The sequence below is a fragment of the Choristoneura fumiferana genome, chromosome 9 (genome assembly GCF_025370935.1).
Source record: "Choristoneura fumiferana chromosome 9, NRCan_CFum_1, whole genome shotgun sequence".
Lineage (NCBI taxonomy): Eukaryota > Metazoa > Arthropoda > Insecta > Lepidoptera > Tortricidae > Choristoneura > Choristoneura fumiferana.
In genome coordinates this window covers 9,419,259-9,440,712 of record NC_133480.1, presented here as the reverse complement: position 1 = coordinate 9,440,712, position 21,454 = coordinate 9,419,259, and the positions used below count along the sequence as shown (strand labels likewise).

Sequence of the window (21,454 nt, the reverse complement as noted above, 5' to 3'; positions counted from 1 at the left end):
GTCGTTTACGAATACAGGTGACGTTTCATTCATGTATCAAGTATGTCCCCCCCACAGAGTACCTTTTTATATACTGTCCCCCCCTCCCTCGTAAGTAAACTGTCACTGGCTGAAATGTCAAATGTAGGTATGGTTCGAAATTCAAATTGCAAAAAGAAAACAAAAATCAAATTGTGAATCTGTTTAGCTTTTAATTTAATGTTACGAGTTTTGACTTCTAGAACTTGAGTTAAGTTACTTTTTATTTGTACTTAGTTAGTACCTACCTACTTGTAACTTTACACTGTTCCTTCAGTTCGCCCTCCAAACTGTCACGTTATTTAATGCAAAAAATATGGGTTTAACAGAGATAAAAGTTATGAGAGCTACCAGCTACCTAACTTTAGTTATTCTTGTAGACTTCAACAGGTACTCTTTGCTCCAGTTTGTTGGTTAGATGCGGGGCATCTTGCGCTAGAAGCATTACCTACTGGATCCTAAAAAGCAAGAGAAAATTATCCTGAGGTTTGTGCAATCAAATCCTGTCGCAGCTGGATCATGATTCGGATAAGTACCTATACCTACTTATTATTATTTAATACCTACTCGTTAGTATAATATGGAAGTTGGAAATCCGAGGGAGAGGCCTTTGCCCAGCAGTGGGACATAGAAAATGGCTAAATAAAAAAAAGTATAATATGATATAACTTAAAATTGGCTTTGTGTACACTAAATATGCCTACATGCTTACCTATTTAAACTTCGGTATGACATAGTTGAATACCACAAAGAAAGTAAGAAATTTGGATAACATTACATTTGTTTAGGTACGGATCTGGAACACGGCATAACAAAGGTAAAATAATGAAAACATTTTTTTTTTTCATAAACATACATATGACATTGTGAGGAAACCAGCACAAAGCTGCGAAACAATTCAATGTTTTTTTTTATATGGTGTCTGTGAAGTCCTGAATCCGCACTAGCCCTGTGTGGGAATTAGGTATGTTCCTAGCCCTCTCATTATGAAAAAAGGCTGGGATGTTCAGGGCAGTTTTACACCATCATTACCTACTCAAACTATGCTCAATTAAAAATCATCCAAGGAAAAGTAAGAAATAATTTAACTGTCATGAACATTAAAGTTTTTTAGTTAGTTTATTTTAAACAGATTTATTTAGTCTCACTGTAAATTTGTTGATTTTTATTAAAATGCGAAAATTGAATTATATGTTTGTATATTATACATAGGTATTTGTTACTACCTTAAAAGAAAGCACAAATTAAAAGAAATAAAAAACTTTCTGTGTGTAAAAGTTTATTATCATCCTCTGGCAATACAAATAGGGAAATTTAATTGCGATTTTAGCTTAAATGTATGTCATTCATTAATATATACAAAAATTTGCTTAATTTAAAATTGTTTTAATGTTCTTTTATAAGGCTCCAAGTTGGCTCCATGTTTGACAAAAATAAAAATTGTTTTTTTTTTTATTTAATAACCCAGTCAAACAGTTTTTTTTTCTATCAAGTATATACATTAAGTTGGAATATTAGTATTTTATTATACTGCTCATGTTGCATCTTGTCAAAATATTAATAAGATAAGGAGACAGCTGCATGAAAAATCACATGAAGTTGCATAATATGAGTATGATGCCTTGGCAGAAATAAAGTGGCAAAAGACCTCACCTGTTTTTGACCTTTACAATTTTATAATAATAATAGGTTTTTATGTATTTGCAGAAACAAACACTTAGATTCAAATTTTATAAAATTTCCATAAAAGCCTTTGTAATATGATCTTCATAACTTATTACAATATACAATAGGTACATAATTATTAATTACAGTTATGTAACTTATTATTAGTAGGTACAAAATCCATTACATGCAATACTTGCAATTTGTAGAAATCTTACTTTAAAGCCAAGGCCCTGCCTGTTTAATTTCTTGTATTTTTAATATGTGTGTTTATGTTAAAATTATATGTTTAATTTCTTCTCGTGTCTTAATTAAAATAGTAGATTGTCTTTGGCGTGAGGGTGACGTGAAATCGTATCAATTTTCAGTATAAACTAATCAGAAGCATCTACACATATATAGATACTTCTCATTGCCACAGGCTTTCTGTATAGGTAATATGAGTTCGTAAAAATATTGATTAGGTACATTAGTTTGTTTCGCCGAATTCTTGTTCCTTCGGAATTTTTCAGTTTAAACAGTCGAAATATCGTGTATTTATCCAATGTATATTAAATAAAACTTACATTATCAAAAAAATATATATTTGTACATTCTTATAGTAAGTATTGAATACCTAACTGATTTTATTGAATGTAAATATTTCCGACGAAACAAAGAATCCGATGAACAACAACAAAGAATTCGGCATATCGGGAAGTAATCAAAAAAATATTATTGTCTAAGCAGAGCAGCTATTAAATTATTTCCTGCTAAGCATGTCATGGTTTAAACTTACGTGGCTAGTCTAAAGACTAACATGAAGTCTTCCCCCCACTGACAAGTTTTTCTAACCAGTAAGCAACAGAATGCCCATTTTTTAATTACTCTAGATCATCAATAAGAGAGTCTAATTCCTTCTTCAATTGGACAGATTCCTCCCTCTGCTTCAGTACATCGTCTTGCATCCTGTCTACATTTGCCATCAGAAGAGCATTGCCTTTCTTGAGCGCGTTAACTCTAGTCTCGTGCCGCTTTACCCGCGTCATCAGATTTTCTTTCTTTTTCGGTAACGGAGCATCCTGTAATCAACATTAGCATAACTGCGTTAAATATTTTTTCTTAAATTAAATACACCTTAATTAAGAACTTTTAAGGAAAATAAGAGAAATAAGAAAGTTGTTGAGGACTGTCTTCTCGATGAATCAAACTGACCAATAAACCCAAGTGCCCTGCATTTGCAGTTCTGCTGCTTTCGTGAATGCCCTTAAGTATTACCAATAAACGTAGAACTTAAATAAGTTTGAACATTGCTATAATTGTATTAGGTAAGTAAATAAAAGATATTCCATTCTATTTATATTCAGGTAGGTATATATGTAAGCGTTAGAAGATCAAACTTGCAAGTCGTTTTTCGCTCATATCCAATACTTAGTCTGATTCACTTGTTGTTATGCGTGCAACTGATGACAAAATTATAATACGTGCCTACAGTCATCAAAAATAGTGTTTAAATGAAATTACTTTTCTTACCTCAGGTTCACTCTCGCTCTCCGTTTCACTCTCTGTGTCCTGTTCCGTCTCTGTTTCAGTTTCCTCTTCAGTTTCACTCTTCTCTTCTTCTTCTTCTTCCTCGGACTCTTCTTCATCTTCGTCTTCATCAGAACCAACCTCCTTCATCATAGCTGCCATCTTGTCAACTTCACGTTTCAATTCTTTATACTTCTTTTTCTCGTCTCTGAAAAATTATAAACCAATAAATGTAATAATTTTATGGATAAACAGAGATCAACATGAAATTCAGTCAACTTAGAGTAGCTATACTCTCTAAATTGACTGAATTTTATCCCTTATCGCTAAGTCAAGTATTGTTTTCCGTTTGAACTTTTCTTCTCATGCCCATACGCTTAATTTTATTTATGTTCACTAGTTTTACACATTACTTACTTGAGCGCAGCCTGTTGATTTTTAAGAGACATTTTGAATGCCATACGTTCTCTCTTCATTAAGTCCTGTTTCTCTTTCAAGTGCCTTATTTTGTTTCTCATGTTGCGTATTTCCTTTTCCATTCGTTTTTGTTTCTTTTCTTCACTCTCCTCCTGGAATTCAAAAGCGTTAGTAAGTTTTTTTTTCATTTATTTCCTAAACTAGCTTTTGCCCGCGGCTCCGCCCGCGTGGTATTCGGTTATCGCGCGCTGTACATTTTTCCGGGATAAAAAGTAGCCTATGTCACTCTCGGGCCCATAAACTATTCCTATGCCAAAAATCACGCTGATCCGTCGCTCCGTTACGGCGTGAAAGGCGGTCAAATACACGAACACACTTTCGCATTTATAATATTACATAAGTATATAAGTATAAGTATGGATAACAAAAAAAAAACAAAACAAAACATAACAAAACATTTAAAAACATAACATTTTACAATAATGCAACGAGCAAAACCATACTAAGGTTTAACTGCCGATAAGTAGGTAGTTAATCAAGATTTATCTTTAGGCTAGTTATACAGGTAAGCTTAACACAAAGTTACTACATCCGTTAGGTAAATTGCTTTAACAATGCGTTTACAGGTGTGGTGTTTCACACACACTCGTAAGATCGAGTTCGTTAAGAATATTAGGTAACATGTATTCCCACCTCCGTTTTCCATACACATTATTACATTTTGGCAGGTGGCAAAATGTCGGTAGGTAATCTAATTTTCCAATATTTTCCGGTCTACTCGTTTTTTTAAGACTTCCAATATTTTCTATTTCGTCACTAAGTATGAGTACTTTGGTACTGGTATGAATAATGATTATTTTCATCATCATCATCATCATCCCAGCCTATATGCGTCCCACTGCTGGGCACAGGCCTCCTAATGATTATTTTACAATATTTAAATATGTCTGTCTCAGAAGTAAACCTTTTTTTCCTAACATGGTTAGATATCTGATTTTAGTAGACTTATAAGAAGTAATCTAATAATAATGTATACCTAATAATGATATTTTAGGCGATGCTGGATCAAATCTTGACCAGAGTTAAAAACGTTTTCACTTTCAAAGTGTTCATTTTCGTTTAGCAAACTTCAGGGTAATGGAAATGTATTTAATTTGTACATAAAGATTGTGATACTTAGCCTCAGTGAATAGGAAAAATGTTTTTTTTTTGGGTTCCATCGCCCTCAAACTGAACCAGATAGATGATGACTTATTATTTATTATGTACATACCTCCTCGGCTTCTGATTCCTCCTCTTCTTCGAAACTATCGTCTTTGGTAATTGAAAGTTGCTTGATGGCGTGGCTTGAACGTCTTGAACCAATGTTTGTTGGCATTATACCCTAAAAATTTAAAAATCGCTATAATTGCAATTCCACTGAGATTCCTTTAAAATGTCCGGTATTTCAATAAAGACGTACACACATACAAACTGATTTATGTCCACGTTATAAACTAGTAAAGCTACCCATACCTCGTCATAATAATTAGTAGAAGCAGTAGCATTAATATTAGTAGATTTAGCACTTTTCCTTAATTCTTGAGCAGCATTAGAATTTATATCTATATTCAATAACATACACTCTCTTTCAAAATCTAACTGTCTCTTTTGGTAGAATGACAGCGGTTCTTCTGATTTATATTGCTCCTCAATCTGCAAATGGGTTAGTAAAGCTGCACTGTAGCAATTTTATAAAGCATTTATTTGGTTATTATTCTTTTTACAGCTAGGTACAACACGGGATTGTTGAGCCACTTGCCATTTTTCGTAATTTGGCTGTGTAATGCTAATTGTTTTTTTTATGAGAATACTAGCTGATGCCCGTGACTTCGTCTGCGCAGAATTCGTTTATCGCGCAACCTCGGGAACAACTAATTTTTTCGTGATAAAAGATATTCTGTTACTTATTTTGGACTTATAATGTAACGTACCTACATAAAGTTTCATGGCAATCGGTTTAGTAGTTAAGGCGTGAATGCGGAACAAACAAAGAAACAAAGCCATTTTCGCATTCATAATAATATTACTAAGGATTTACTACGAGTAAATAGGTATACCTATTGACTCAATTACGATCAGCAGCGAGTGGCCTCAACCTGCTCGTATTGTGACTGTACTCTAATAATATTTAGGGGCTGTTTCACCACCCACTGATTAGTGTTAACTGTCAGTTAAATGTGATGCCGGCTCTGTCTATTCGAACACAACAAATATAGACGGCATCTCATTTAACCGTCAGTTAACACAAACCAGTTGGTGGTGAAACAGCCTCTTAGTATTATATAATCGTAACCGAGTATAGCGAATCGATAGAAACCAAAATATATTTAGTCAGAACTCTTATGTATTATGTGAAATAAACTTACCGCTAGGGCTTGTTCTAGTTTCTTTTCCAGTTCCGCATTCCTCCTTTTAACTTCTTCTAATTCGGTTAGCGCTGTATCTCTATCTTCTGCGGCTTGTAAATACTGCTTTTCCAAATTATCAGCAGTGTCTTTCGCTCTATCCACTTCAGATTTAAGGCTGTTTACAAGCCTCTCATCATATGCATCAGTGACTGAAATGACCGTTTTATGTTGTTCCTGTCTTATAATAGCGCGTTCTCTGGCTAATTCTGCTTCCAAATTCGTTATCCTAGTAAGGAGGCGCTTGTTTTCTCTTTCTTGTGCTTCCTTGTTCCTGGACATGGAATCAAGAAATTATAGTAATGGTATTAAAATTGCAATGTTCTATTCCAACTACTTTTGCTTACCTAAGTTCAATAGCTAACAGCTGCTTTGTAGATTGAAGATCGTCACGAACTTTATCAATATCATCCATTTCATCGATTTCTTCTTCTTCTGCACCAGGGACCTAAGTAAATAAAGTAATGCATGAAAAGTTGTTCCTGTTTAACAGCTTAGACCGAGCTTTACTCGGGCTAAAACTCGAAAATAAGCATTTTCCCAGAGATAAGACCAAGCTAGATCGATTTGTCATCCCCGAATACACATCATACATACCAAATTCCATCAAAATCGTTTCCGAGATTCTGATTATATGTACATAAATATACAAGAATTGCTCAAATAAAGGTATTAGATTAACAAACTATACTGGTTGTTATAGCAATAAGAAAATAAAATAAAAATACTTCTGCCACAGAAACTCCTGATGGAGATGCTGCTAAATTCGCCTGAGACATCGACTTTTGGACCTGTTCTTCAATTGTCATTTGTCTTCTAAACTTCCTCAAACCTTCCAAATTGGGCTTACTCCTATCATTCGTCTTTACTTTCTTTAGCTTTATGCCGCTATTAATCTCTTTCAATAGTGCATTATGCGAGTTTGGTTTTTCGGATTCAAAGATGAATTGATCTTTGTTCTTAACGACTGAGCTTTTGGTTATAATTGGGCTTGATCTGAAATAGACAAAAAACGTCTTAGTCCTGCTTACGATGTGTTTAATCAGATTTTTCCGAATTGATTTTAGTGTTTTTTACCTGTCGTTACAAACAACGTGCTTTAATTTTTTTCCTTCTTCTACTTCTTTCATCATGTCACTCCAGTCTGGTCGCTTTCTAGGCCTGCTGCGAAGGTTCTCTATTTTCTTCAACTTTTCCGGATCAAGAGGCGCCTTCTTAAACTCAGGTGGGGGAGGCATTTTAGGTGGGAGTGGTGGCGGCATTGGTGGTGGTGCCGGCTTTAATAGGCCTGTCAAAAAACACTTATTTAACATTGGGTGTCTTTTATCACATCTTTAAATCTTTCAGTCATCTTTATCTGTTACAATACAATACAACTGCACAATACAACATCTGTTGACTTTTTGTTGGATACGTTATTTTGTCCATTTCAATGAAACTTTTTTTTTAATTACGTCATTTCAGTGGATTTATACCTACTAAAGCGTAAAATTAAAAAACGGTTGATTGTTTTAACTTGTATTGAGAATTTGTAAAAATCCTATCATATTTTACCAACCTCTAAATAGATTAAAACCTTGTTCTTCTTTGTCTGCCATTTTCACTTAGAGCACTTGCTTAAGTAATGAAACACTATTCATAACGTTTTAGTTATTATTTTCGGCCATTGCTTCATCTTCATTTCTTTTTCACAATTTAATTTAAATCTCTAAAAAATAGCCCTATTGTAAGTTAAGTTCTTGATTTGCCACTGAGAAATCAAAATTCGCACCTGATCGGCGCACGCGACGCACGCGGAACTATCTGAGACTATTTTGGGCCGCCTTTAGACCACTGAGTAGTCGGACGCACAAGAGATCAAAAGGTAAAGATGCGTTTAGATGCAAGATGCACGCGTCGCTCAAAATAAGGAGCTCATACTCTTGGTTTAAGTACCAGTATTACTTTCGTCCGGGCAACTTTTGTACAAATTAAGGATGCAATAGTATGTATAGGACGAATAATTATAAATGTTGTTGTTTTGCAGGTGGTAGGACTTTGTGCAAGGTCCGCCCGGATTGCTACCACCATCTTGCTCGCTAATCTTGCCGTGAAGCAGCAGTGCTTGCACTGTTGTGTTTCGGCGTGGAGAGTAAGACAGCCGGCAAAATTATTGGCACTTGAGGTATCCCATCTTAGGCCTCTAAGTTGGCAACGCATCTGCAATACCCCTGGTGTTGCAGATGTTTATGGGCGGTGGTGATCTCTTACCATCAGGAGACCCACTTGCTCGTTTGCCATCCAGTCGAATAAAAAAAAGTAAAAAAAAAGTGAATAGTGTAGGTAAGTTGGCTATTTCTGGCTGGCTGGCAACGATTATGATGAAAGGAGAGATTGGCGTAGGTTATTTCTACGTCAGGAAAAAATATGTATAGTTCTTTGGAGATAGTGATAAGTGAATTACGCAGACGAACTCACGTACAAGAGATTGTTAATACATTAAATTTGTCGGAATTAAAATAATGGAATGTTCATTTACAAATGTTCAAGATATCTCAAGATAAAAAATTCTTACAATACTGACCCATCTTAAATCTTATTATTGTTGGATAGAGTGTGTGCCAAAGTCGATGACGATTAATCTTGCATTGCGCCTGCGTCAATTGACTGCATTATCTGACACACGCTCTAATTCTAATTATAATTTAGCGAAAGTACAAGTGTGTCAATGTTGCGTTGCTTCGAAACAAATAAAATTAAAATGATTAGTCTATTCTTGAAAGTTTGTCATCTATTACTAACTAATCATTTAAATGCTTGTCAATTTGTTTTATATTTAACTATAACCATTGATTACTTACCCATCTAAACATGATCATGATATCAGCCATTTAAATTTAAATATATTATGTCGTTTCAGCAATGTCTACTACACTATTAGATAACTTACTCCTCAAACTTTCATTCTTGGTGAGTGTATGTCCTTTAGGTACTTCACTCAGGGTCTTATCAATGTTCTCTTTGACACGCTCATGAAGAGGGTCCCTCCATTTCTTAACTGGTTCATCTTTTGATGGCTGCTTTTGAAGAGATGGCTTCCGCGGTGGGAGCTGAAAATATATTCTGTTGTCATAATATCCAAAGCCGATGCGAGAGATAATAATCAATTCTGTTTCGCCTTGACAATAAAAAATAAATGTCTACGTATAATATTCCAGAATAACACAGAAATGTACTCTTTGCTATTTATAAGAATCTGGTCATTACGTACGTTATAAATGTAGGTACATACAATATTCATATAATGACGCGCAATGATAAACAGCTTAAAGAAGCTGAGCACAAATCAGACATCCGCGCTAACCCCGTGGGCGAAAAAATGTTATTTTTAAATTTTCAGTTTTTGTTTTCTTCATTCATAAAATTTACAAATCTGGCATCGTTATTTTTTCAAACTAAATAAACGAATCTACTAGTCTAATCCAATTTTCTTTTTATTGTTTTTTTTTTCTGTACAATATAGAGTTTACATACTAATTACACTTACTTTCGTTGGTGGTTTTTCTATCGGTGGTTTCGTAGCCATTTTTGTGGTCTCCTCCGAATTTTCTTCTACTTTCGGTATTTCAGTTTTTTTAACAACTGGTTTGGGTTTGGTTTCTGCTTCTTTGCTAGTCGAGTTTGTAGTACTCTTATCATTTGATGTTTTATCATTTGACTCACTATTACTAGTTTTCAAAGTACGAGCTTTCTCTGTAGGTCTTTTGTCTACGATAGTAACAGACTTTTCTTTGGTTTTATCACCATCAATAGTTCTGACACTTCTTAACGTAGGTTTCTCTGGAACTTTTTCGTCATCGTTTGTTTTTGTTTTAGGTGTCTTATCTACAGATGATTTTAATGCTGATTTTGTAAACCTCGGTTTTTCATCGGCTGGTCTCGTTGCTTTGTCAGCAGACTTTGCTGCTGATGGTTTCACAAGTTTTTCTTCCACTGTTTCAGACACACCATTTTCAGGTTTTTCTAGTTTGTCCGATTTTTCTTTTATTGTTGTCTGCTTTCTTAACGCGGCTGAAAAAAAAACAAGTCTTTAAAAATGTGTGTTAATATTTTTTTAGTGGTGTCTACTTCTTTGGTCCTCTCTCTAGTCTAAATGTATGGACAGTTTTCTACATAAACGTTATCATAAGATTAGTCAAAACTGTTAAAGTGACATATAATAAGAAACATTGATTTCTTTTTAGGGTCCCGAGCCAAAAAATATACCTAAACTTGGACGATTCCGTGTAAAATACGAAATCCTTAGAAAAATATTACTTAATTTTTCGTAATGGCTACGGAACCCTATTTTGGACGTGTCCGACATGCTCTTGGCCGGTTTTTTATTGTAAAAATATGGGTATCGAATAAAAGCTAATAATTAATATGGTTATGGTTATAACATGGTACAGTCAAGGGCAAAGATATCGACACGGCCAAAGTTCCAAAAATACGTATACATGACTTTATGCATTTAACATTAAGGCCGTGTATAAATATTTTTGCAACTTTGGCCGTGTCTATATCTTTGCCCTTGACTGTACCTACTATTTTCACAATAAAAACTGAAAAGGAAAAAACAAGTGTACCTAGTAGTCTGTTAAGTAACTTAAACATTTAGACCCATTACTAGGAATTTTTGAGTCGGTAATGATTTTGAATGGGAAAACAACAGTCGTAATTGAGAGCCTTCTCCTTTTTACAAGTCTTACCCCACCATTCATTCATTAATTTTATGTGACAGATATCTGACACATACATCACAGCACAGTGTGATGCCGTCTCTGTTTATTTAGTCCGAATACAAGAAGACGGCATCACATTTGTCTGACAAATAAGTGCTCTTAACCTCATAATAGGCTTTTTTTTGTTTTAAATGATATTGTAACGGATAACTCACGTCTTAAACCGAGTTTAGCTCGAAACTCGGTTTAAGACGTGAGTTATCCGTTACAATATCATTTAATATGAGTGAGTCTCACGGTAGTTTCATGTTCAAAATTTGTTTGTTTACTTAAAACATTTATTTGAATATCCCGGAATGATTTTGATCCACTTTTAATGGTTGGTATAAATGCACATATAATAAGTAATTGTATATGTAATTGTGTTGTGTGTTGTGTTATTGGTATAATATACATAACATATGTAGGTTGGATGACAATGCAAGTAGATACAGCCAGCAAAAACACATGTGGTTTTTTCTTTGTTTTTAACAGCCTTATCTAATGTTTACAATAAATCCATAGTAGGTTGGATCTAGTAGTATTAAAATCCTTAAATATGGAAATGAAGATTTATTGTCATTTTGTTCCATTTTCAAATACAAATAGTGAAATTGATGGAAGCACGTGTTACGTCCCCGTTGCGGTGCATTTTGATAGCATTCGCGTACGTAAATAAACATGGCTGCTGCCAAGATGGCCGACCTTCGCTATTTTAGCGCGGTTACTTGTCAAAATTTCCTATTTGATGACCGTGGAGATACATTTTTGTAGACGTGAGAAGATCATCATTAAATTTCGTTTATAATTTCGCCATCATGACAACTTGGCTCTAATCATTTACCTAATTAGCAGTGCCGAAGGAGAATTGGCTAATGATATAAGATACTTAATAAAGGTAATATAGATGTCTGTGATATCTGACTCATTTCCTGCTTTCAAAAAATTACAAATTTTACCTTTACCTTTAAATGTATTCAAAAGTGAACTTAAGACATGGTTAATACAGATTTTTTTTTACTCAGTGGACGAATATTTTGACTTCTTCAAATAACTGTCACTATATATTAACACCTTAATATACTTACTTTATTTTGTTTTACGTTTTTTCTCTAATCTAAGTTATTAAGTTAATTCTGACATTTGAATGTAGTTCTTAAGTATTCGCATGTATGATAATGGTATTATTTTCAATTATTTATAACAGTCCATCTACTTTTTTGATTATTTCAGTTCTTTTTTATTGTTTGACGTGATGCAATGTAATTTCTTTCTTGTTAATGACATTTATTAATCATTTATTTAGAACCTATTACTTAATGAACATATACATACATTTTGCCTGCCAGATGCTGGAGAAATGTGTGCGACCCAATTATTTATAAGATCATTGTATACACCACATTTTATGCAAAATAAAGTAATTTGATTTTGATATTTGAATTTGATTAGGGAACCACAGCTATCCGTTTTTCTGAAGTAGGTAAGTAGATGTAAGAGTGCCAAATAAAACATAATATCGTCGACAGCATGTCTAATTTCATAATGTTTATTTAACGGAGGTCAACCTATTTAAGTTTTCTCTTCGCTAAACACTGTCTACATAAGTATCTACTTATATTTTCATAATGATATATCAGACCTGGCAAATTCAGGAGTTGTCAAATATCGTATTCCTATTTACCCTTATTTATTATCGTTCAACACAGACATGTTTAAACTTCGTGTATAGTACCTACTTCAATAAGTAATTCATGCGAAAAAGGAGCAAAAGGAGCATGGTTTGTATAGTTTGAGAGCTTTTAGTTTTCCGTTAACATTTAAAATAAAACTGATTCTCTTTCGACGGTGGAAACGCCCAGTTCTAACCTTGGAGAGGGCTACAGTAACATTTAAATCAAATCCTAAGCTATAACCCCAACATTTCGTATGTTTTGTAAAAAGTCTGTCCTGACTAAAAATATCCCGAATCGTCGGCGTCGGCCAGCTGAAAATATCTCCTCTTCACATCTTTAGCGTTTATTAGAACAGAAAATATACGACAAAATGTTACCAAAGCGATCTTGCATTGCATTTTATGCACCTAAGGGCAGTGAACTGTGATTTTATTTGTTATTGTTAAAAACTCTTGGCGTTGCTAAGACCGCATGGTTCAGAAGACTTAACCCTAGGTTTTTTTATTTATTCAGTTCTATTTAAAATTACTGGTTTAAATTGACTTAATTTGATGTTAGAGGCGATGTTTTTGTGGCCATTATTGCCCATAGTCTCTGTGATAGCAGAATATAGTTATCATGAGAGTTTCGTTAATTCCAGATTCATAAATACTTAAGTAATGTTTTTTGTTAATATTTACAGAAAAGGTACTGTTATTAAAAAGTTTTCTGTCAGTTTACTTCAAACTTGCACAAATCAATTTTAAAACACCTTGTTTAGCACAAGAGAAATCTTTCTCCAGGCAAATGCACATTGGAAAAATTGGAAATGAAATAAAGCACTTGCAATGACTGGGCTTAATAATACCTACCAACTGTAAACCGCCGAAAGTTAAAGTTAACTTCCTAAAACACAAACACTAGCTCCAAAATACACGAATCTCACAGTCAAACTGTAGCTGAATTCGTCGAGACGGGAACACAAGAATGTCACTCGGTTCCAAACTCCAGACTACCAACTTCTCAACACTTTCCGAGAGTCAATTATTCCGAACTCGTGTCTCCTGCCAAAGTTTCAGGCAGGTGCTGACGTCACCACTCAGTATACATCAACACACCTATACACAATCATACAGTTATAAACATCATGCACTGTGAAAATATATCTACCTAGCCCACTCCCGTAGCGCCTTGAAAACAAAAAAAAATACGATTTATTGGTCCTTCTTATTACATTATGTAGGTACTTCACTTAGTTGCTGAATAGTTGAATACCTAGGTATATTACTGTATACCCTCCTAACGCCCAGTCCTTTGTAAAGGACTTATTGTAATTTTTAATCAAACTCTATCATAACATAAATGACAAAGTTTGATGATCATAAATCAAAAATTTCACTTGGGCGTTAGAGGATACTACATGAATAATAATAATACTAATACTCAATAAAACAACTAAAATTACGATAATTATCCGTATTGAACGTATTAATACAGATAATACAATCACTTTTCAGGACCAACGCCAATGCAGCAGTCTCAACTCAAGTAATTGTCTAAATTTATGATTATGAATGTTGCTTTTAAAACTTGCGACCCACGAACAAGTTTTACGCCTACTCAATGATTACTGCAAAGTTTCTTGGCGTGGGGACTGACGTTGACTTTCGCGAAAGGTCTTCACCACAAGCGCCCGTGTTGTGATTGTGACGTGTCTCTGACGTTGGCAGTTAAACGTAAAAATGTAATGGAACAAGAATGACAAGCACTGCTCTAATTGGATCACCACTGCACTGGTTTGGTCATAACCACTACCAAGCCTTGATTTCGATTGTGATTACACTGATTACAAATAACATACAGCATCAAGTCAACGGCGATGCATGGTTTTGGCTTTTAAGATATACGACTCTACCCATCAAATTGTGCCGATTAAGACTTTTTAGTGTTTTAATGTATTGCATGTTGTCTGTATTTCAATCCCACTTCAGTACCTCTTTGCTATCTATGATTAAGACTCCAGGACAATTCCTTAAACTATGATCAAACCTAAATTTTTTCTGTAGTTTGGCCCATAATTTTACATAATATTATCTTCTAAGCACTATCACAGTGGTCCTCGGATAACGAAACAGGGTTTGTTAGATCAAATTCCCAAAATCGTTATTTCCTAGTAGCAAAATTTCCGTTCGCATTTTTTCCCAAATGCTTTTTTCCGAATATGCTTGTTTACTGAAGCTTATTTACACAGTAGCGTTTTTTCCCAATCAGAATCGACACAGAAACATAGGTAGGTTTAGGTTATGTTAAGTTTATATCGGCCCGAAGGGCCAAAACTACACAAAACTGTCTGTGTCTGTGTCGATTCTGATTGGAAAAAAGCTAGGTACAGTGTAAATAAGCTTCAGTAAAAAAAACCGGCCAAGAGCGTGTCAGACACGCCCGAAATAGGGTTCCGTAGCCATTACGAAAAAAATAAGTAATATTTTTCTACGGATTTCGTATTTCGTACGGATTATTTCAAGTTTATGTTTATTCTATACCTTAGGCTGCTATTTACTCTTAAACTACTAATAATTCTCAAGAAAACCGTTATAGTTTTCTTGTAAGTTTGATATACTTACTACCATCCTGAATTTTTTCAAATTTTTCCACCCACCGGTTTAGATTTTAGAGGAGGGGGGGGGGACGCTCGAATTTAATGAAAATTTGCACTTTAAAGTTGAATATATTGCAAACAAATCACTGAATCGAAAAATCGTTTTAGCAACTGATTGAACTATGATTTTAAAAGACCTATCCAATGATACCCCACACTACAAGGTTGGTTGAGACAAAAAAATCACCCCTACTTTACGTCTATGGGAGGTACTTTAAAAACATTTTTTTTGGTATTTTTAATGTACTATTTTGTCGGCATAGTTTACATACAGCTTTCTAGCATTGATAGTCTCTGAGCAAAGCCGCGGACGGACAGACAGATAGATAGGCATGGCGAAACTATAAGGGTTCCGTTTTTGCCATTTTGGCTACGGAACCTTAAAAACCATAATGGGAAAAAATTATTCGGGAAAAAATGCGAACGGAAATTTTGCTATTAGGAAATAACGATTTTGGGAAATTGATCTAACAAACCTCGAGTCCATTCTTAGTGGCCAGTACCCAAAACGACCTACATATCTATACTAATCTATACTCTATACTACTATTATAAAGAGGAAAGCTTTGGATTTTTGGATGTTTGTTACGAATTCCTCAAGAACTACTGGGATTTTGGTCTATTTGTTACTGTGCATCTATTTCAACTACTGGACCGATTTTAAAAATTCTTTCAGTATTAGAATGCTATATTCATGACAAGAAAAAATTAGGATTTCGTACTAAAACTACAAAAATGTAACTCAAAGTGTAAAAAAAGTTGCCATAAAACATAGATTTCATCGCATGCGCTGTAGAAACTATTGATTATAGAACAAAAAAATGTTTTACGGTATTAAAGAATACATCAAGATCTACAAAAAACTTCGCGATACCATATGTCCAACTATTGTAGTTATGACACTCTACTTTTTTAGATTTTAAAAGTTGACAGAAATGACGCCTTAAATCAGGCCATGTTATCCATACCTTTGTATTAATCCTTATCCAAATAAATAATTTTATATTCAAGACGGTTTCAATAAAAAAGGGACCCTATTACTAAGACTCCACTGTCCGTCTGTCTGTCTGTCACTAGGCAGACACTACAGAGGGAGACTATCTCATGAATCGTTATAGCTAGACAGTTGAAACTTTCACTGATGATGTATTTATATTGCCGCTATAACATCAAATACTAAAAACAGAACAAAATAAATGTTTAAGGGGGGCTCCCATACAACAAACATGACTTTTTTTGCTCGATATTAATAACAGCAACAGGTAGTTGCTTGAAATATTCACAGAATATTTATTTGTATAAATGTACTTTAAAAATAATTAATTAAATTAAAATAAAATAAATATTTAAGGTGGGCTCCCATGCAGCAAACGTGTTTTTTTTTCTGACGTTTTATGCTAATGTCTAATGTTGTGTAGGTACGGAACCCTTCGTACGAGAGTCCGACTCGCACTTGGCCGTTTTTTTTTTTACTTTGCCCGTGCGAAGCCGGGGCGGGTCGCTAGTTTAATATATATTTAGATACGACCTGATGGTGTAACGTGCTAAATTGTTGTCGTATTTTGCGAGCCATAAATGAGTCTATTGTTTGTATTGTGTTAAACGTTTTTTATTTCCTCGCAGTAGTCTTGCACAATCACAAGCACAATCTTTAGTCTCGGCCAAAAGTGCAATAGGTAGATGAACTTGTATTATCGACTAACCTTGTTCATCTAATTCAGCGTTTCTTAACTTTTTTCAGTCCGCGGACCCCTAGACAATCAAGCATGATTTCAAGGACCCCCTTAATAAAAAAACAGGAATAAATTTAGGTCAATTTTTATTAATTCAAATGGCTATAGATAAGACGGCGGACCCCCATACACATACTCGTGGACCCCCCAGGGGTCCGCGGACCACAGGTTAAGAAACGCTGATCTAATTGCTTACTTTCCAGCCTCTACAACAATGTACTATAGTTTATAATAGTATTGGCTTGGCAATCATATTTATGTCTAGTAGGTACATTTTCAAGAGTCAACTGCCGAAGATAGAATGACTACAACGATAGTGGTGGGGGAAGGGACTTGTCACCCGGAATGAACAACAATAATGTACCCTATGTATGTATGTAATGGCCGCCTATTGCTCACCTTGTAATTTTTTCTCTATGTATCTGTTTTCTACATTGCTTAACTCTGTCTGGTGTACAATTAAGAGTCTTTGTATTGTATTGTATGTACCTACGACCTGATAATTCAAAATACACATGTATCTAGTTACTTGATACAATTGTTTGAATTATCGGGTTCTGTTTTGTTACTGTCAATCAATTCGTATCGAAAAATAAGGGACCGTTAGTAAAGCACACCCTTTTAATTGTATGGAGTAATGTAGTACAGGCAAAAATACTCACGCTTTAAAGCTTTGGCTGCGGGCGCCGCAGATGTTGGTGCTGGTTCCTCTGCTTCTGGCTTTGTTGTGCTTTCCACTGGCTTAAGCTTCTTCTGCATCCACGGCGGAGGTGCGGCCGCATCTTTATCCTTCACCCACGGAGGCCTGAAGGTTTCCCGCTTCACTGCCGGCTCCTTGTTCACGTTACCGATTGGCATCGTGTACTGATTAACAGAAGAGTTCATTCATTTGGTGTTGAGTGTTCGTGTATGCGAGTAATTTTAAACGTGTTGTGTGTATAAACCTACGTTAACTGCTGGCACTGGGTGTCTAATGTAATTATGGGCGCCAGCTATGCATAACTTCAGTATATAATGCACTTAGAATAACAACTTGTCAATCGTATTACCTAAGGCAGTATATTCTGTGTGTAATGTTTGTTGATGTTAATAATCATGTTTCAAACGATAGCTGATACGAGTATACACTTAGTGACACTTACACATAAAAAAGTTTTGGTATACTCATAATCCCGAGACAAATTTGATTTTTTGGCTCAGTATTAATATGTCTATATTGAAATGTTCAAAACTGACTAAGGATAAAAAATATCCTTAGGCACTTTTATGTTGATTTTGTTTGATTGAAGATAACTTTACCTAACCGGGTCGTTGGTATTTCTAAAACGGGGTATCATCATTTACAAAAATATATAAAATGTTCCAATTAGTTAGATAGATTCATATATTTATAATTTCTAGTTTGAATTGACGATTTTTTGAGAATATTTAGGAATGGAAAATTTAGAGTTGAACACCTACTGCAGGAAGTCATAGTTTTATTGAAGCTGGATGAGCGCAATTTTGTGAGTTGTGAATCGCGTAATTTCTGCTCCATTCGGTTTTATACAAAAGCCTAGTTTGAGCCACACGGCGACTGAAAATGAGTTGAACACAATATTTTGAAATCAAAATTACGCGACTCAAAAAATTATACGCTCGTTTGGCTTCACCCATGTTGAAATTAAATTTTTCAGTAATATTTCTGACGATTATGAGTTATGCGATTATCAGATTTTCGCGTAATAATATACGCGAGTTGTGCGGCGTCCATTCATTCAATACGTATTATTTTTAACTCAGCCGTCATCTGCTCTAGCGGCTCTTATTATAAACACTTGAAGACTATGAACGATGTTTTCCGTAAATTAGATGCACGTTTTAACGAGGAAAAGATATGATATATTATCAGACATTCGCTCTGTGATCCGTGAATGACTGGCTGACTTTGACCGGACGAGGTTCGGAAATATTGAAGTTCATAGTTACGTACCTACTTACTACACATAATTTCCTGGTAGAACGTTAAGGTAATCATTCGACATTATAATATTATATTGTTTACAGACAGGAAAAAATAGTTATCCTTTAAAATTTTAGTTGAGACTTAAGGATTTTTATCGTGCCTACTCCAAAGTTGCGGTAAGTACCTAAAAGCTCAGCTAAGCCTCAGCTTTGTGTGAGTGCGGCGAAGAGATCCAAACCATGGACCTACTGCACCTCACATCGGACGCAGTTGCATGGCTCAACACCCTGAATGTTGACATTTAGCATGTTGTATTGTTTTTGTATTTTGTAACTTTGTGTGTATGTACCTATGTGTTATAAGCCTATTTTTAAATGTATGCCATACGATTAAATAAATAGTACCTAAAATAGCTGTTTAGAAGCCTGAACTCCAGTTTTTCATGCAATATGTTTTTAATGCTTGTAGTTCCTTCCAGGGTTCTATATATCTCTATGACACAACAGGTCTGAAATATTAGATACATTTTAATAGAAATTTTACAAATATTAATTGATTTTGTTAGGAGAAATATAGACCCGAAACATCTTTAGAAATACCTACTGTGAAGTAGTTAACTACAATTTTTTCCTGGGTTTTCTGTTCGTATCATGGAACCCTGAGTGTGCGTGCGCGATTCGCATTAGGTAGGTACTCGTACGCCGGTTTTTTTTCGATAAAGTCTACCTTACCTAGTAGGTATAAAATATCTACCGAGTACCGACCTTTGAACATTAGTTACATACCTTCCATTTTTCTAAGTATCAATTTATCATTTAGGAATCTGTTTTTCAGTTTTCTATTACCACATAAATAATCGGCAATGTTCTATTGGAGTGAAATTGCTCCAAGGTTAAATGTGCTACTTTTCAAGGGTTTTACCAGTTTAGTGTAAAAGCTGTCTTCGGCTAAAACTAGAATAGAGTTTTCTGTCAAACTATAATTAACATCGTTGTTTCTTTGCCATAGTAAATGAGTCACTGCTATCATGTGCTGAGAAATACTTGGCCAATGTTCTGCTCCATTAAGCATCATAATTTAATGCGCATGTCACCCACATTATCCACTATAGGAGAGAAAATTTTATTGTAGTTTTGATGATTCTAATTATAATTCTAGTTAGGTAGATATTCCGTCAGTTATTAATTTACTAAAATCAAGAAATTTACAGTTTAAGACTTTGGTAACTTAAAACGTTCACACATGCTAATAGTGGGGTTATGATTGTAGTCATGAAATAATTGAATTTTCTTGGGCCGGCTTAACTTAATTTGAAAAAAAAAAAATCAAGACTCCTTATATAATTTACAGGCTATCACATCCTGTTGTCATTGCTTTTCATGTATAACGCTAAAGCCTGTCTTTATGGCCCACTCCTTCCTTCCTTGGGTCCATTGATTAATTTAACTAATCAGTGTTATAAAATTGTACCTACATATCTTACACGACTTATTCTTCTTCTCTTTTTATTTAATGTTCTGGGACAAATTTTACGACAATCACACCAACTTTATAAGCTAACTGAACCTATCTATGGACAAATGGGTGTATTTTAAATTTATTTATTTTCTAAATAAATGTTCTTTTGGAATAAAAATATTTTTACACAAATGTAAAACTATAGACCATTTGTTTTAAATTTGTAAGTAGTAGATACATAAGTACCCACATTACCGGGAAACTCTTCTTTGACGATTAACCACAACTGTTCAGACATTCCGAAAGGCGTGTTTATACAAATTTTGAAATAAATCCAGGCTATTTCTCTTTCGCAGCTGCTAACAGAAACAAACGCAATTATGAGATTCCTGTGATATTAACAACTCTTACATAGTTCTAGATGCTTGGTGGTGATAGTGTAGTGTAGTTGAAAGTTTAAAATTACGCACTTATAAGTTCACACGTGACACGGCACTGAATTCAACTGATCATATTTTCGGTGGTACCGGAAGAGGTGCCCGGAGGAGTCTTGTCTCGGGAAGCGACCACGAGCGCGATCTGCTCACGACTAGCGTCGGAATTTCATGACTGAACAATCCTCTGGAACTTATAAATAGGCGCGTCAAGACGGCATGAACCATGAAAACTTTTAGGGATATTATAATATGTACTAGTTTACGATATGTTTCATTTATAGGTAAACTTTAAAGTTTAGGGATCATAGGTGTTTGGTATTTTTAGCGGGATTCCTTCACTTCTAAACAATATTATTTTTGATCGTTCCGTTTTTACGAGAATCTACATAATTCGGAATAGGTAGGTACCTAGATCAGGGAGATGACATAAATTCATTTTCCGTAATCGGAGATGAAGCAATCTCAAAAGAGGTGTCGAACAACGGAAATGACTTTTCAGGGGGAACGGGTTTCAAATAAAATGGAACATCCAGTTGTTCTATTTTAGAAGCTTTCTCGCTGCGTCCGCGCCATCGCCGCATCATGGCGGTCGATGCTCAGAAGTATTGTAACAAATGCTTCAAATATTTAGGGGCTGTTTCATCATCCATTGATTAGTGTTAACTGACGGTTAAATGTGATGCCGTCTCCGTCTATTCGAACAAAACAAATAGAGACGGCATCACATTTAACCGTCAGTTAACTAACACTAATCGATGGATCGTGAGTC

The 21,454-nt window shown here is 34.8% G+C and overlaps 1 protein-coding gene across 2 annotated transcripts; it reads right to left on the bottom strand.

The window, feature by feature from the left end:
- Positions 1 to 1,564: 1,564 nt before the first annotated feature.
- Positions 1,565 to 20,833, bottom strand: LOC141431175 (uncharacterized). 2 transcript variants are annotated; one of them, XM_074092218.1, is made up of 12 exons: positions 20,660 to 20,833; positions 17,508 to 17,709; positions 9,583 to 10,106; positions 8,986 to 9,145; positions 7,134 to 7,344; positions 6,785 to 7,052; positions 6,404 to 6,504; positions 6,018 to 6,330; positions 4,883 to 4,993; positions 3,610 to 3,761; positions 3,196 to 3,400; positions 1,565 to 2,744 (listed from the first exon to the last, which is right to left on the bottom strand). In XM_074092218.1, the coding sequence occupies exons 2-12, from the start codon at positions 17,701 to 17,703 to the stop codon at positions 2,547 to 2,549; spliced, it is 2,439 nt and encodes an 812-aa protein (XP_073948319.1). In that variant the 5' UTR covers positions 17,704 to 17,709; positions 20,660 to 20,833; the 3' UTR covers positions 1,565 to 2,546. The 2 variants fall into 2 exon arrangements, with proteins under 2 accessions (XP_073948319.1, XP_073948320.1); XM_074092219.1 differs by having other exon boundaries at positions 20,719 to 20,833.
- Positions 20,834 to 21,454: the final 621 nt, after the last annotated feature.